Consider the following 18,276-nt stretch of genomic DNA (forward strand, 5'->3'; position numbering starts at 1 on the left):
GGCTGGGTTAGAGTTAATTTTCTTCTTAGCTGGTACAGTGCTGTGTTTTGGATTTAGTGTGAGAATACTGTTAATAACACTCTGATGTTTTAGTTGTTGCTAAGTAGCGCTTATCCTAAGTTAAGGATTTTTCAGTTTCCCATGCTCTGCCAGCAAGCAGGTGCACAAGAAGCTGGGAGGGAGCATAGCCGGGGCAGCTGACCCGAACTAGCCAAAGGGATATTCCCTACCATGGAACGTCATGCCCAGTATATAAACAGGGGGGAGCTGGCTGGGAGGGGCAGATCGCTGCTCAGGCATCAGTCAGCGGGTGGTGAGCAATTGCATTGTGCATCACTTGTCTTTTCTTGGGTATTACTTCTCTCTTTTTTTGTTATATTCCTTTTCATTACTATTATTATTATTATTTTATTATTATTAGTTAGTGTTATATTTTATTTTAGTTTAGTTATTAAACTGTTCTTACCTCAACCCACGAGTTTTACTTTTTTTTCCCGATCCTCCTCCCCATCCCACTGGGAGGGGGAAGTGGCTGCATGATGCTTAGTTGCTGACTGGGGTTAAACCATGACAAGTGTGTAACACATTTCCCATAGAATTTGTTAGAAACATTGGGTGGATTGGTTGTTTTTTGTTTGGTTTTTTTTTTTTTTTTTCATTTTGCATTCCTCTACAGCTTTGACAAGTATCCGGTAGAATTAGATGAGCATATCTCAGTTTATCAGTTTTCCCTAATTACAGCAGAGCTGGCATAGGTGACCCTCAGACATCCCTTTGTGTTTCTGTGTAATAATAAGGAAGGTAAATTAAGTCAAGGAAGACTATTTTAAAGGAGAGAAAAAAAAAAAAGGAGTGAGAAAAAGAAAATTAAGTGGAGACCATAGAAAAGCTGAGGAAGAGTGCTGCACCGGGTCATAAAATTGTTCTTAAAATGAGAGACACGAGGATTAAAATTGTACAGCTAAAACCAAAACCAACCCAACAGCAAAGAGAAAGTAAGGAAAAGAACATGAAAGATTGACAAAAAAAAAAAAATGTCTTTACCTGTCATTACTCCTTGTGTCTTCAGTGCCAATTTTTTTGAAGACATCCCCTTCAGAAACTGAGATTTAGCTAAACTGCTAGAGGTCAGGTAATACTGTTATAAGTAAAGAATTTGTATTTGTTTTAAATGCTTTATGTAATAGCAGCTAAACTCTCGCTTGAAAATGTCTGGTGTCTGTCTGAGCCCGTTAGCTTTTATGTGGATGGCAGGGTGCAGCCAGAAAATGATGGGCCTGATTTTGTAACTCTTCTACTAACCGAGGTCTTGCAGGAAGCAGGAACATAAATCCCCTGACTTTTTCTTCTTTGAAATAGATGCTAATTTATATATGCTCATATTTAACCCCTTATTAACCAATAAGGGATTAAATAAGAGTTATGGTAATAAGGTAAGATTCCTATAAATGAACTAAGTTTTTCCATCAGTTTGATCCTTTTCCTTTTAACATAACTCTTAGTTTTATTATATTTTTGTTCACTATCCATGCCAATAACATCAGATCAGTCCTAGAATTAATATTGTAGAAGATTTCGTACTCATTTCCTGGCTTTTTAGTAGAAATTTCGACTACTGCTGGAAGAGCAGACTTGGTTTAATTTCCCATTTCATTTAGTCCCTGGAAATAGATTGTTGTGTGTCTTCCTTAAAAAGCAATTTTTTAAGCTTCTTTCAAACAAGATAGTGATTTTATGTCTTAAAATACAGGGGATTTTTAGTGCATAGACCTGTCAAATTCTGAAACTTGTATTCGTACGAATTGCATCTTTTGAGGTGTAAAATCTAATTATTAAATTTAAAAGTTGCAAGGAAACACTAGGCTGAAAGTATTTTAAGATATTATTACAGTGAAGCTGTTATCAGAGATACTGTACTTGTGTGCTGTTCCTGTACTCAAGTTTTCAGTTACAATGCTGAAAAATAGTGAAATAGATTTGATATTTATCTATCGACTCCTACATGCCATACATCAAGCGTCAAAATATTAAGATAGTAGCTGAATAAACTTTTGTAGTGCCTTTTGTAAATACTCACCAAGTAGCTTTACACAATGGTCCCTAAGTAACTGAAGTAAGGGAATTACTTTTGCAGTTGTAGGGAAATCTGATTTAAAAAGAGCATTGTTGGAAGGCCCGTGTTTGAATTTAGCACTAACCATGTCCTTTTTAATAAAAACAGGTAACGGTAACAGACAACGGTATTCCTGCAAAATCAACAATTGCACGGGTGATTGTGAAGGTCTTGGATGAGAATGACAATAAGCCTCAGTTCTTGCAAAAGTTCTACAAAATCCGGCTTCCAGAGCGTGGTAAGCCAGAACGAGAGAGAACTGCTAGGAGAGAGCCGATTTATCGAGTTATTGCTGCAGATAAAGATGAAGGCTCCAATGCAGAGATCTCGTACAGCATTGAAGACGGTGATGAACATGGCAAATTCTTTATTGAACCGAAAACTGGAGTGGTTTCATCAAAGAAATTTTCTGCAGCAAGGGACTATGATATTCTTTCAGTGAGTCAAAATCTTGTATATCATGAATATGTGAAGTGTTCTTTTATCTGTATTCTCATCACGTCTTATTCAGTAGCTGGCAGATGAGTGACTGCAGTATCTGAAGGAAGAAAGCTTCAACAAATCCAGAAGTATTGTTTTGTGGGTTTGTTTCACTTGTTTGGTTTTGTTTTGTTTTGTTTTGTTTTTCAAAGAATGATTTCAGATGTTTGTATTGAGAAGGTGAATCAAGAAGCTGCTGTTCTTTTCCAGAACTTGACAGATAGTGAACATGATGAAGGAATATAAACAATCAGTTTGAGACTCTTTCAGGAAGAAAGCAAAATAAAAGTGAATTTATGGTAACAGTTTGTGATACTATCAGGTGCTGCATACTTTTTCTCCATTTGCTGCCCAGATAATGAAGGGCAAGTGGCACTTTGAGAGGCACTTAACCTTTTTGGATGTATCTCACACAAGCGAACATGCTTGGAGCTTATTACTACTTTTCCATTTATGTGACATAATGATTTATGTGATCCTGTAGCCTGAAAGATGTGTCTGTTTCACAGATTAAAGCTGTAGATAATGGTCGTCCACAAAAATCATCAACTACACGGCTTCACATAGAATGGATTCCAAAGCCCGTCCCACCCACAGAGCCCATTTATTTTGAGGAAGCATTTTTTTCTTTTACGGTGATGGAAAGTGACCCAGTTGCTCACATGATTGGCGTAATAGCTGTTGAACCTCTTGGAACACCACTTTGGTTTGACATAACGGGTAAGGATGCCTTAAGGGCTTTTATTATTAGAAACAAATGCATGGAGTCTGAGATACGGGAGAGCTCATTGCAGCTTGGTTTCTTAATCGCTCTTCTAAATAATGCAAGGTTTTGGCATTCTTTAGCTGTAGATGCGTATTTTTTCCCTTACTATAAATCAAAATGACTTAAATTTTTATCAATGCCACTATATATCAAAGATTAAAATTACATTGCAAAATATCTGCTGTATTGCAGTTTTGGAAATGACTTATGAATATTGTGTCAGTGAAATTAAAACTAATCAAATCAATCTCATAGGCTGTAGGATAGGGAAAGAGATAAAATGCCAGTTTTCTGCACATCAAGATAGTACACCCAAAGATTGGGTTCACATTGATTTCTTGCCCTCTGGGCTGCTTCTCAGTTTGCTGTCCTTTGATTCAGTACGAAAAGGAAAGCTTGCAATGTTCCTAACCCCAGCAAACTTCTTCCTGTACATATTCTTACTACTATATCATACATTAGCCTCTACCATTGAAAGAGGAATTCTGATCAGTAATATGACTATATGTTGATACTGTGGTGACAAAATTAATAGTACTTTTTAATTTTAGACTTACTCACTAGACCTATGAGCACCAGGAATACACAGAGTGTTCACTATATAACCAATACTAAAAGCAAGTTCTGTCATGTGTTACGTGCTTTAGGATCAAGGAGAATAGCACAGCCTTGTTTCAGGAGAGGTATCTTGCAGTGAACTGTTTCTGGTGTTAATATAGCCCGATCAGATTGGGATTTTTCCAGCACATTCACAAGAGAGAGAAGGATCTTTTTCACCTTGGTTACTACTGAAAACTTTAGCCATGATTATGGTGTTAAGTTGTTGGGGAGATCATTTTTTGAATTATTTCTTTAAAATTTAATTATTTTAAAGGTCTGTTTTGCTGGTATGTATTTCCTAAGGGATGCTGAGAACAGCAACAGTTAAAGATTGTAAAACTGGTACATGTAGCAGGAATGTATAAATGCCAATACTTGAGGGTGTTCTCAGAAAACTTTCAAGCACATGAGAACAGACACAACTCTTCCCTAAATGCATGCTTCATGCGTGAACAACCTGTGATGATATTGGTAATCATTGTTAATGTATTAAATATTTACATAGAATTTTTTTAATGGTTCTTTCTAATGTATTGGGGGGGGGGGGGGGCGGAAATTCGTTCGTGTCCAAATAGATCATAGTTGAGTAAAAAGTGTTTGCATTTAGACAAACCGAGGGTTAGAGATCTGTACAACTGTGTAGAGGGAGTAAAGAGTTCAAGATGCCTTCTTGCATTCTCATAGGGGCAAAGCTGTCTGCGTTAGAGGTAATTTGGAACTGAGGCTGCTCTTTTACTGTTCTCGCAAACATACACACACAGACATGGGAGTAGAAAACAGAAAATATAAAAATAACTTAAGTGAGCAGGAGAGAGGAGAAGGTTCTGTGTGCTCCAATTCAAACAGGGTTATCCAGTCAACAGCAAACAGAAACATCTGTAGACCAAAAAGAGGCCATTAAAAGAAAGGTTAAGAAAGGGATATTGTCAGAAAAAGGTGAGTGGTTCATGGAGATGAAAGAGAGTAGATAGAAGAGGCCTCAGAGGTCTTTAGAGTTTCCACAGAGTACAGCAATGGCATTTCCTGGGGTCTTTTATTAGCAAAATTTGTTAATTAGATTGGAGTTGTACTTTTCTATTGTTCTTTTTAGTTTGCTTCAACTGCTGTGCACTCTGAACAGTGTGTACATCTGAATAGAATTCTGATGATAGTAGTATTTTGATTTGTTCCTTCTAAACATGCAGCACAGTTTGGACATTTACAGAATTTTTATTGTACGCCTAACGCAGAAAATAGATGATCTTTTCCTGCTATTTTTAGAAAGATATATACAGAAAACTCCAAGGGGAAAGAGCAGAATTTGTCCATGCAGTGTAAAATAAACCATTTTATTTTGACTGTTTTCTTAGTAAAAGTGTTTTGGAAAGTTTGATATGTGATCATGTTGTGAAGTTATCGGCTACTCTTACAGGTGGTCACTTTACTGCCCTCTTTTACTGTTTCTAATAGCATGAATTAATTTGATTGACAGCTTTCCTTTGTGTTCTGTGCTTGCTTTCCATGCTTTCTTTCTTTTTGGCTGAGCCAGGAGACAAGCTTGCTAGTGAAGTATTTTACATCTTTCAGATGGCTTGTGACCTGAACTGTACAGCAGAAGGTATCTGCTGAGATCACATAATTTATTACCAGATTATGAGATCTGAAATGAAAGCGTACATTTATAAAATATTTATTTTATTAACCCTTCGGAAATCAAAGTGCTCACAGTTGCATTTGTTACAGGTTCGTTTTTGTTTTGTTTTGTCATCATTACATTTATACAGCATCAGTTCAGAGCATCCAGTTTTGGTTTTGGCCAAAACTGTTGCTGTTACACTTTCAGTGTACCAGATGCAGAAGTTTGGGTTGAGTTCTGCTTCAGAGGATTACCAGATATCACCACTACTACAAAAATTAGACAAGACCTTTGTGATTTCCTTGATGAGGAAGAAAGAAAAGTTGGTTAGAGAGCTTGTCCCTGTATCAGGGAAACTGAATGAACAGATTCATACCCATTCACCCTGCTCTTCCCTTAAAATGGAGATGACTTCACTGAGACATCTGAGACATCTGAGAAAATGGTATCGCATGCCAGCTATAAAAGAAAAGCTAGAGACGCACTTTCTGAAGCTGACATCTTGCACAAAGCCCATTAAAAAAATTTCATGTACACCTGTTAAAAAAAAAAATGCTGCTGCCTTTCATGCTATCCAGTTTATATCCATTTGTGTGATTCAGAAACTGCTGCTGGGTCAGTAAGAGGAGTTGGCTTTCAGTGGAACTAGAAAAATTACATTATCTTGGTCATTATCAAATATCTTAAATCCAGTGAAGCAGAATCCAGCCCATCTTTCCTAAACTGATATATCTGTCATGCAATGAAACCTTCTAAAGGTGAAAGCCTTTTTACGTGTGAATGGGGACCCATTTCAGTATTTACTGTTCTTTCTTGGATTAAGTATAAATTTGCAACCTTTGGAACTTCACCCTCTCACTTCTAGCCTTGGCTTTTCATAAAAAGCATTTAGTGATTTACAAAACATAGCATGTAAAAACTCTTTAAAAAAAAAAAAAAGCACTCAGATGATATTTGAACGTTATCCTTGTAAAATATAATTAGAAAAACACATGCACATAATTAGGAGAAATTGGTTTGCCGTATCTAACACTGGCTTGACCAAAATAAAAATTGATTCCACCATTTTAGGAAGTTTATTGAGAGGTCTAAAGCAATTGTGGTTAAATGGCAGTATTTATCATTGCTAACAATATTTGGACGTAACGGACGTTGTATTCTCTTGACAGTCTGCTGGGGTGGCATGATGATGATCAATTAAATGTTTAAACGACTAAGTGTAGCTATTGATCTACACAGTTATTTAACTATATTTCAAAGGGTAATTTGAAAGTTTCACAAGGCAAGTTAAGATAATTCACTTCAGAAAAGGAGCTTGGCCATATTTAAACATTGGGCATTTAAACCTTTAGCACTCATCTGAGTCCTGCTTATCGCAGTAGGAGTTAGATAGTGAGTTCTTCAGATACTCAGCATTGAGATGAGAATCCTTTGGAGGTACTGTAGCTTTTTCAACCTTTTCTATAGTCATATTAAGAGTATAGTAATTTGTACTCTGATCCAAAAGACACAAATTTGACTGTATATCTGATTTGAGATTTTCATTTATTTTGATACAAAGTATGTTTTTCATTAATTAGCGTGACAGTCTGCACAAATAAGCTATCACATTTCACCTAGTAATTCTCCATTTCGTGCCATTTGGAATCTTTAAATTCTGGTTAAAAAAAAGTAGAGAATCTTGCTAAGAATCTATCTGCTAACTTTCCATGAGCCAGACAAATCAGCTTTGTCCAAAACTAATCAGTTTTAAATATGTGTAAAGTGGCAGCATATCACATTACCAGAAAAAACCCAAAGGGTTTAAAATAAGTGTGTATATATATGTGTATATAGTTCCACCTTCATTAAGCATCTGAAGACAGAACATGATCATACACGAAAACAATGAAACAGTGCTGTGTTTTATGAACTTCTCCCTCTCCCAATTTCCTGAACAAGGTGGCAACTATGACAGTCGATTTGATGTGGACAAGGGCACTGGAACTATCATTGTCGCTAGACCTCTTGATGCAGAACAGAAATCAAATTACAACTTGACAGTAGAGGCAACAGATGGAACCAGATCTATCAGCACTCAGGTAATGGACTTTCTAATGAAGCGCTTATAGAAGAAGGAATTTGTAGCTGGGGGGTGGGGAGGGTGTTGCATTTTGTCCTTACCATTTTTTTTTTATCCTGGACAATGAATATGGCTTATATAAATTAGGGACTCTGTCTAAAAATAATAGTGGATTCTGATATTTGTAGAGCCATGTTGTTTGGCGGTCCAGGTGGAAGGTCGTGTGTTACTATGCTATAGTCTGAATCAACAGCTTTTAAGTTATATCATGTTTCTACATTAGCTGAGTAAATGAAAACAGAGACTAAGCCCTTCCATGCATGATTTACTCACAAGAGAAGGATTAATACTTCTTATCTGAATTACCCCTCTTTATCCAGCTCCTCCAAAATCACCAAATAATATGATTACTTCGCTTGAAATTTAAAAGACCACCATTGTAAGGTTGTTTGGTTCCCCATCCTCACCTTCCAAGATCTGTGGATGACAAATTGTACAATGTCCAAGTACCGTTTTATGAAACTGAGCTACTCCTTCTGCATGGTGTACTTATAGAAACAAGGTTTAGATTATAACATCTCTGTGTATCTTCTCGAGTACTTTCTCTTAGCTTCAGTGGAGGTAGAGATTCCCAAACACTCTCCAAAAAGCAGCATCTCAGACAAACCAAATTTTTTTCCAATTACCTCTCTACTAAGGCTCCATGGTGGTGGCAATTCTTTGCAGTTGGACTAATAAGTTCACTTTAAGGCAGAAGCCTTTTGTGACACTACTGGAAATAACTCATAGTAAAGTAGGTTATGATGTATATTCCTCCTGTTTTTCCCATCTAGTTTCTTTCCACAGTCCAGAACCTGATTATATTTGGAAGTAAGGTTTAACTGAGGTTGGTGTGAGTGGAGCCATGAGCATAGAGGAGCTCCACTTCTCTTCCAAATAGAAAGGAAGGGATTTATTTACTGATTTAAGACTGTTGGATTGGGACAGTGATGTGTCTGTTACCTACCCCTGTCATTGACCTAGCCCTCAGGAGCTCAAAGAGCAATAAGTGGGTTGCTGCTGTCTTTTCTGTGCATGGAAATCTGTGTTAGGAACGCAGTTTCTTGTTGTTCAACTTCTGTGCAGTATGCATGTTTTTCTGTTGTCTTTTCTAATGTCTTATATGTTGTCTTCCTCCTTCCGGCGAGAGGGAAAGTTGTTTCTTCGTCAATGTTTAGGATTTAAACCAGAATCTTTATTGAGCTGACTGCATGTCTGGAAGCTTGATAGGTCAAATAGACTAAATTTGATAGTAGAAGATTGCAAGGTTAGTTAACAGTTTCTTTTGAGAGCTGCCTTTTCCTTTAACAGTGACAATTGTGAGTAATATTCTAGACCATGAATCTCCAAACACAACAACATGTCCCCCAGTCAGAACTTGCTGCTATCATAGCCGTGGTGCCATTACTTCTGGTGCTGATAACCACCATAAAAGGTTTGGAGAACCCTGCTGTAAATTTATTGCCTAGTTGTAGTAAAAATATTGAGCAGATTCATTTCTACCGATTACAGAATGCTGGACAGAAGGCATGAATTAGTTTGAAAAAAATTAGAAGAAACCCAAATCCAGCTAAAAGAGAATTCCTTTTACCAGGAAAGTCAGAAAGACAGCAAGAGGCTTTCCATACACACTTCCCCCCCAACCCACCCCCCCAAGAATGCAGTCAAAAATGCCACCATGCAGAGTGTGTTGGGTAGCCTGGGGAGTAGTAAAGGCTGAGTATGTGGTCTCGATGACTGCAGATGTTCTACCCAGTGCTGCTGCTTATATAGCTGAATTTATGCAGGCATCCTGAGCTGTCACAGTTGAACCATAATCTGCTTTGTCTTCTGGAACAACCAAGAATTGGAAGGTCACAAAAATACGTTAACCCTCACCCCTTCTCTTCCTCTGGCTTATGCGATTCATTTAGTTCTTCTCGGCAGCGCACAGTGTAGCTTTTGTCCAATTTCTTTAGATTAATTTGTTATTTTAGTATTTTGTAAAGCTGAGTGAACATTGTAAACATTTACCACAGCAGTCTTCTGTAGAAGAATTGGAGGAGTAGTCTCAAGTTTATCGTCTCTTATTTCTGTGATTGCTTTTTGTATGATTTTCTGTCATGTCTTTCCTCTCTCAGCTAGAGTTGGCAGGAGCAGAGGTTGTGGTTTCTGTTACAAGCGAGCACAAAGACTTCCTTTGCGTTGTCTTCCTTTTTCCTCTGCTTGTGGGATAAGCACAAGTTATGCTGTTGCTGTTTGAGTCTCATGTTACTGTGGTATATAGATTGAGGAGCATGGATTATTTCAAACTCTGCAACTGTTGGTGCATGAACAGACTCCTGATTTTAACTGATTCTCTTATCTGCCCCGTAAGTCCTGGCCCACCCAAATGGACTGATCTGTTAAGATAGCCCTCAGGACTATCGTTAAGAAGATGTGTTTCAGATGAGGCTTAACTTCAGGGGAATTAAAAATGTTGATATGAAATCAAAGTTGAAGGTGTGATTTATGGCTGCCAGTGTGTAAATGCCATTACTCACTGCTGAAATAATGATGATTAAAGTTTGAGTGTTGATGTGGTGTTGGATTCTTCTAAGAGCTGATAAACAGTTAAAATGGAGTGACAGGCAACAGAAATTCTGAATACTGAGCGCATACATTAGAAACAACAATATGCCATACACAGGTTTTAGCTTACAAAGTAATTGCTGTAAACATTGGAAATACAGTAAACAATTTAACAGACCTTGATTAACAGCAGATTAAGTAATTTTACGTTTAATTTGAAAAAGGAAATGACATTTTTAAGACATTGGGGAGGGGGACAAGAAACGAAAATCTTATTGTGTAGAAGCAGCATATTGAATCTGACTTTAAACTAGAAGGCATTTGCTGGCCTCAGGCCATTAACATCTGTAGAGCATTTGACTCAAGACTTCAGTTAAATAGCTTTTTTGAAAAATACAGCAGCAGTAGGCGTGGAGGCTATTAGAATTTTGCATGCATCTAAATGCCAAATGCATGATGCAAAACAAGGACAAACAAATTCCAGGCCTACAGTAGTGGTGTTTGACAGATGATCTTAGAGATGACTAGTGTCACACTAGGAAGGAATACCATTAAAAAACCAAATCAATGTACTTACGTTTTTGTTTTATAATGTTTTGGCCTGAAATAGAAAAGGTTATTCACAGGCTGTAAGTAGCAATATATGAACTATTGAGTTGCTTTTTGGGGGAAAACAAAAAGAAAGAAAAAAATCCTGTTTCTAGCTATAGCTGCTTCCAGTCATTGCTGTGTCTATCAAATTTTTTCACTGGAAGTAATACTTAAGATGGTTTAAAGCTAATTGCAGCATTTTACCTATTGCTGTGTTATTGCAGAATATTTAATCTTGCTTTATGCACAATTTATATGGATATTATGCTTTGGGAATGAAGGATAGAATATTCTTAATTGATTAAATGTGCATTTTTGCTTGCGATCACCACACTGCTCCACAGAGACATTTTAGAACTGGAATGCAGTTATATTATCTCTGGATAATGTAACTTTTTGTTTATGAAAATGATTATAAACACGTCAATGTAACTGTAATGTAATTATGAATGGAGAGAGGAGGAGATTTTAAACTTCACATAGAATCAGCAAATGAAAAATTAGATTAGAACAATCTAAAGGAACATCATGTTTAAATATTATGCACTGAGTATGTTTGGACAATGGCACATGCCTCCTCTATAACTTATTAGTAATCAGTGCATTCCTATGTAAATTTAGGTTTCACCTGTCAAATAATTAATAGATTTCAAGTCCTTCCCCTAAATAATCCTGGGCTGCTTTTGTTCTCTGTATAACCAGGTTGCATCGCTCTCAGTGAGATCTGTGAGTAGACAGCAGTTGCGCAACACAGCCCCTTGCATAGACTTGCAAAATGAGTCAAGTTTCTTCAGTTCCAGACCATTTTGTTTCAGAGGTCACATGTAATCAGAGATTATCATCTGTTAATGTCAAACTTTTCTATAGTGTGCCTCTTCAATATGCAACTTCTTTCTTAAGAGATAATATTAGTATATTTCATTTGAATTTAATCTTATCATTTCATTGAGAAATGCTCAATAGCTGTTTTTATTGTATTATACATGTTACTTTAGAATAACATAAGCTTTTCATGTATTTTGTTTGCAGGCGCACAAACCCATATTTTTCTGTGTAGGTCTTTAAAATTGCATTCACAATTATTACTTCAGGTGCCTTTCATTTAATTTGAAGGCTTTAACAGTTTACATGAAAATTTGGTCCTCTTACATTTAAAAGGAAATTGCACATCTGGCACCTGTCAGTTATCATCAGTAAGAATCCCTGTCTTGAAAGTAGGGTTTTCTTAGTACATTTATTTAATAGTTTAGATTGGAAGGAGCCCCTGGAGTTCACCTAGTTAAAACTCCTGCTCAAAGCAGAGCAACTGCAAAGTTGGATCAAGTTGTTCAGGGACTTGCTAAGGGCCTGGGATGACAGGGCATGACCCCTCTTCCTTGGACATGCTTTTATGTTAGTGTTTAACAACCCTCCTTGAAAATAATTTTTTCTTCTGTCTAATTGTAATTTCCCTTATTGGAGCTTGTGAGTGTCGCTTCTTGTCCTTTCACTGTGCATCTCTGAGAAGAGTCTGGCTCTCTTTCCTGCAGCCCTCCCTTTACACAGTGGATGGAGAGCTTTTAGATCCCCATTGATTTTAATGGCCCTTCACTGGGTTTGTTTCAGTTTGTCAAAATCTCTTGTGGACTGCAGGCCCCAAAACTTTCGTGGCTCTACAGTCCGACCAGCGAGTGTTAAATAGAGGGGAAGAATTCCTTTCCCCCTGCCTGCTGCTCCTCTTATTAAAGCAGCCCAGCATGCAGTTAGCCAAGTTACCAAAAAGGTGTCCATTGATTCACGTTATGCTGGTCCACCAGAATCTGCGGAGGGGCGTAAAGTAACAACATCAGTGAGTGAGAAATGAATCCTGAAGTATGTAGATAAAACACCTTTCACTTGAGTCTAAGATGAACTTGGGATTTTAGGTACATTTAAAATGATGGCACTAATAGATCAAATTGTGTATTTGTAGGTGTGTTTACCAGTGTGGAGAAAAACTGCATGCCTGAGCAAGTAATTTGACAAGTAATGGAATACCCGAGCAAGCCACTGATAGTGACTGAGTCATTATGTTTATTCCTTAGCAATATTTTCGTTAGTAATTCATATTTAATAGTGCTGCACGTTTTGAAGAGCTATCTCCTTATCTGCTTAGCCCAACAGTACCTTTTTGGAGGATGTCTCCTTACGTGTTTAGCGGTAAGGTCATTTTAACTGCTTCACTAGCTAATACCAGAGGAAGTTAATGCCAAGTCCTTCTGATGGTATGATCAACAGATTGCTTCTCAGTTAAGCTGGTTCATTGGCTATGTGATTAGACTTCCAGGTACCAATGTTCGTTTCACAGTCACAACGTTCCTGGCATTTAACTTAGTACTTTGCACAGTTTTTTTGTGGTGCTCCATTCTAGAAATGCTGTTTTCCTGTATTCATTTTGTGTAGTACCAGCAGCACAGGTGGCCATGTCTTCGGCTCCAAAGATTCATCTAACACAGTTGCTCTGGATTGCATTCCCTCTCACCTCTTATTTTGACCTAATTTTCTGTATTTCCTCATTGGGGGGGGAAATAGACATGAACTTAAATAGAAATTTTCATTTAAATTCATCAAATTTGACGCTTTACCTTTTCACTTATTGTTTTTCTGACTCTGAACTTAATCTCTTGGGAGTGGGAATTGAATAAAAAAATTGCTGACGTGTTCATTTTGAAAGCGTAGTATCCATTAATTAAAGTGTTGTAATTGTATATGGTCTTTTAACCTTTTATTGATACAAAAATATTTGTGTAGTTTGATTTGTGTTGAGGGTTGTTTTTTTCTGCCCTTTTTTTTTTTTTTAATTTGTTGGCCATCTTCATTTGGTTTCATTTTTCATTTTCCTGAGCACCAGTGTTCAGTGAGCAGGTGTTTTTACTAAAATGCTATGTAAATTACTGTATTGGACCCTCCCGTATTTCTTCCAATTGTCGTGGTTTAACCCCAGTCAGCAACTAAGCACCACACAGCCACTTCCCCCTTCCCCCTCCCAGTGGGGTGAGGAGGAGGAAAGGGAAAAAAAAAAAAGTAAAACTTGTGGGTTGAGATAAGAACAGTTTAATAACTAAAGTAAAATATAATACTAACAATAGTAATAATGAAATAATAATAATAGTAATGAAAAGGAATATAACAAAAAAAAGGAAGGGGGGGGGGGGGGGGGGGGGGGGGGGGGGGGGGGGGGGGAAGAAAACAATGATGCACAATGCAGTTGCTCACCACCCACTGACCGATGCCCAGTTAGTTCCCGAGCCACGATCCACGCCTCCCAGCCAACTCTCCCCTGTTTATATACTGGGCATGACGTTCCATGGTAGGGAATACCCCTGTGGCTAGTTCAGGTCAGCTGCCCCGGCTATGCTCCCTCCCGGCTTCTTGCACACCTGCTTGCTGGCACAGCATGGGAAACTTGAAAAGTCCTTGGCTGAAGATAAGCGCTACTTAGCAACAACTAAAACATCAGAGTGTTATCAACATTATTCTCACACTAAATCCAAAACACAGCACTGTACCAGCTACTGAGAAGAGAGTTAACTCTGTCCCAGCCAAAACCAGGACACCAATGCATTAAAATGTATTTTATTTATACAGAATTTAAAAAGAAACAACTGTGCTTGTGTTGCTTTATTACATCCTCTCTAATCATGACAATCTAAAAAAATCACATATATAAGGTCATATTCTTTTCATTCTTGCTGTTCATTTTCCAGTTGAATTTGTTAGTGAATATATTTAAAAACTTGACCTAATATGTATCCTGGGTCACCTACCATTAATTTTTCTCCCCACCGAAAAATCAGCATTTATTCCAACTCTTTGTTTCCTTTCTTTAATCAGTTTCTAATCCATGACAAAAACAAACTCCTTAGTTTCCGTAGCAACATCTTGCAAGGGATTTTATCAATGTGCCAAATGATTAGTTTATTTCCTATTTCTTCAGTTTTCTGAGAAATCTAATAAATTGTTGGAGGCAGCATTTTCCTATGCAGTGATAGTTTGTATTTATCCTAACAGACTGTTTCAAACACTGAAAAACTACCTACGTTTATGAGTATTTCCCTAAATGTACTATATATTGGATTATGGCTCAGTGACCTGCAATGCCTAGGACTACGTCTACTAAAAAAGTCGGAGGATTGTGTGTGTGGCCGTGGACACTGGTGTGTGAACACACACACACGGGTGCCCCCCTCCCCGCCCTGACTGGTGGTCTGAAGGTGAAGCTCAGTATTATGAACAGTGTGTGTTACATTAGGAGGATTACCTTTTCTTTTTTTTTCCTGCCCTCCCTGCAGTCCAGCAGAACCTGGGGATGGCTCCCATCTTGTCTTGGTGATTTGTTTCCGTTTAGCGGCTTATTGCAGCACTACTGCTTTGCCAGTGTCTCATTTTTATTTTGTTTTGTGCAGGGTCATGCTCCCTGTTGTTCTTGGTGAATAAGACTGAGGCGAAATTGTACTCTGGGACGGGCTTTCCTCCTCCTTGATTGCTCTTTATATTTCCTGGTGGTCTTGCTTACCCACAGATTGTTTCACGGTTTCAAATAAACTTAAAACCCTTTTTATTCCTTACCTGGCTTTTTATTCCATATCTGGCTTCTGACTCTAGAGATTCCACGTTTGCCACCTTCAGCTCTGTTCCTATATTCCCTTTTATATACTTGTCTGTTCTTTTTTATTATCTGAGTGAAATTCTCAGTGAAAATAGTCTTTCTGGTGACAGTTATTTCAGCTACCAGAGTGGGCAATATCCCAGTTTTTGGGAGGACTTTCCTATGTTATAATACAAAGTTATCCCAAGAGTTCCACACCCAGTTCTTTGTGTTCCCAAATTCTCACTTCCATTGATCAGTCTGCCCCATGGTGCCTCCAGGGTTGGTGCAGGACTTCATTACTTAGATGCAAAAGTCTTTCTGTTGTTACTTAGAATAAAATCCTTCTAACAGTCTCCTAAACTCTTCGTAGCATTTGTAGAGTATATCCAAGGACTGCCTGTGTCTGTCTGGAAGTTATTTAAATGTTTTCAGCCTGTATTAAAATTTGCCATTAGGAAGAACTCATTGTATTGGAGCTGAGGTAGTAGTTGCAACCTGGGATAATATACCTGCATCTGAAATAAATATTTTAGGAATTGGTATGACGCCTGTTGATACACTTAACACCTGTTTTTCCTTGGTACAAGTTTTAGCGTAAGATGCTAGTTTTGCAAGGTTGAAGTTGAGGAAGTTTTCTCTTCCTGTAGCGAGGTGTATGGCATTTCCTTATTATTTACCACCATCAAGATTCATCTCATCTAGTTTCTGCTGCATGCGGTTTGGTACCTTGTCTAAATTATATCTCTGGACTCCACCAGGTATCAATGGAAAGCAATAAGTATCTTCAAAGAGCAATTTAACCCTCTTATGATATCCTAAGTACTTATTTTGAACATCTGTTGGTGGCACTTAACTAATTTATACAAAGCAGCTAACTTTTGGGTGGCTAAAAGTATGGCTGTATGTGCAGCACATGAAGAAGTTGAATTTAGCCATGTGTTCTTGGAGCTTTGCTGTCCACCTGCCAACTCCTCTGCATTACTGTTACTCATCTGATGTTATCGCTGTTGAAGGAACTCAATGGTGGCTGAATGTCTTACCCTTTTTATACAAGAGTTCGATGCTGTGAAAGGCAAGTGGGTGTGCAGGGATCTTGTGTGGTTCCAGTAAACATTATTATTCAGACAAAGAGAGCATTGCCTGCATAGCACGTAGGTGAACCCAGCTGAACTTCTGTAGGAAAATGCAATTTGAAGCATCGAAGTTAATATAACTGTAACTATAGAGAAATTGTGTTGGTGACCAGTTACCTATGCTGAGATTGTGCTACATTGCTGAAGAAGAGCAAACAATACCTGTGGTTCTTTGAAATAATAGACTTTTGTGGGAATTCCGCCACTTTGCCATTCTTGCCTAGGCTTGGAAATGTAAGGACCTGAAAGAGGATTGTTTCCATGTGAGGGCAAGGAGGAGTACAGTGCAGCCGCTGCCTTGGAAGACATTGCTTGAAATTCCAAATTGCACAAATAAAAAGGATTTTTACCCACCTTGGGATCCATATTCAGAATTTTTTTTTTTTTTATTATTTCAAAATTAGTAAGGAATTCTTTTTCATCTTGCTTTAGACAAAAATCATTCCCTTTAAGATATCTTATCTAAGGCATTTTTGATTGTATAGATTTCTGGTTTGACTTTGGGGAAGGTGAGGCAGATTTGGGTTTAGTGAGATTTTTCTTCCTTACACCTCTCTCCCCCTCCCTGAAAAAACAATTGTCTTGAGGTGGAATTATTTCAGTATTATGGTCTGATTTTTAATGAAATATCCTCTTTTCATCTCTGTTTCCTAAATATCATCAATGCTTTCCCCTTCTCATTGTATCATTTCAGGTGTACATCAAAGTTATAGACACAAATAATCACAGGCCTCAGTTTTCAGCTTCAAAATATGAAGTTGTTATACCTGAAGACACCATACCAGAGACAGAAATTCTGCAAGTCAGTGCCACAGACAGAGATGAGAAGAATAAACTGATTTATACTATGCAGGGCAGCACTGATCCCATCAGTCTTAAAAAATTTCGTTTGGACCCTGGAACTGGCTCTCTTTATACTTCAGAAAAACTCGATCATGAGACCATGAACCAGCATATTCTTACAGTAATGGTAAATAAACACAAAATTTCTTCTGTAGTCAGTAACAAACAGATCTTTTTAAATGTCTTTTTAACTTGTCCCCTCAATTCAAACATTTATTTGTATGTTTGATTTGTATGCGATCTTGATCAGATTGAACCTTGAATTATTACTAATATTTGATGAACTACTGAAATAACAGTGCTGATTACTAGTAATGTGCTAACTGTTTCAGGTTCGAGATCAAGATGTTCCTGTAAAGCGCAACTATGCTAGAATCATCATTAATGTTAGTGACACAAATGATCATGCTCCATGGTTCACCAGCTCTTCCTATGAAGGACGGGTGTATGAGTCAGCAGCTGTTGGATCAGCAGTACTCCAGGTTACAGCATTAGATAAGGACAAAGGAAAAAATGCAGAAATTGTGTACTCTATTGAATCAGGTATATTGACTTTCTTATGTCTTCTGTTTATTTTGAAACAATGTTTGCTGATACTTTGCTTCAACTGTAGACATGTAAAAAAAAAAGCTATAAAAAAGAGGGCAGCACAGGTGTATGTGTCGTATTCTGTGAGATGTATTTAAGATATAGCCTCAGAGCATTTAAAAGGAAACTACGACGACAAATATTCATTTCTCTCCCTTAGCTAGTTATATTATCCTTTAGATACATTTGGAACATTTTAGTGGTAGTAGAAGAAAAAGCTACCTTTAAACCCTTAAGAGGGGTGTGTTCTTTAGAAAGTACAGAAGCATTAAATTCAGATCTAAAAA

The 18,276-nt window shown here is 37.6% G+C and overlaps 1 protein-coding gene across 2 annotated transcripts in view; it reads left to right on the forward strand.

The window, feature by feature from the left end:
* The window catches only part of FAT1 (FAT atypical cadherin 1), a 113,354-nt gene that overhangs the window by 60,843 nt on the left and 34,235 nt on the right, over positions 1 to 18,276 (forward strand). The window contains exons 5-10 of one of the 2 annotated variants that reach the window (XM_050896622.1): positions 2,222 to 2,551; positions 3,103 to 3,313; positions 5,488 to 5,556; positions 7,516 to 7,655; positions 17,253 to 17,528; positions 17,734 to 17,944. In XM_050896622.1, the coding sequence (XP_050752579.1) occupies positions 2,222 to 2,551; positions 3,103 to 3,313; positions 5,488 to 5,556; positions 7,516 to 7,655; positions 17,253 to 17,528; positions 17,734 to 17,944 (1,237 nt within the window). The remainder of the gene's footprint in view (positions 1 to 2,221; positions 2,552 to 3,102; positions 3,314 to 5,487; positions 5,557 to 7,515; positions 7,656 to 17,252; positions 17,529 to 17,733; positions 17,945 to 18,276) is intronic. The other variant, XM_050896623.1, reaches the window with a different exon arrangement.

The sequence above is a fragment of the Gymnogyps californianus genome, chromosome 4 (genome assembly GCF_018139145.2).
Source record: "Gymnogyps californianus isolate 813 chromosome 4, ASM1813914v2, whole genome shotgun sequence".
Taxonomy (NCBI): Eukaryota; Metazoa; Chordata; class Aves; order Accipitriformes; family Cathartidae; genus Gymnogyps; species Gymnogyps californianus.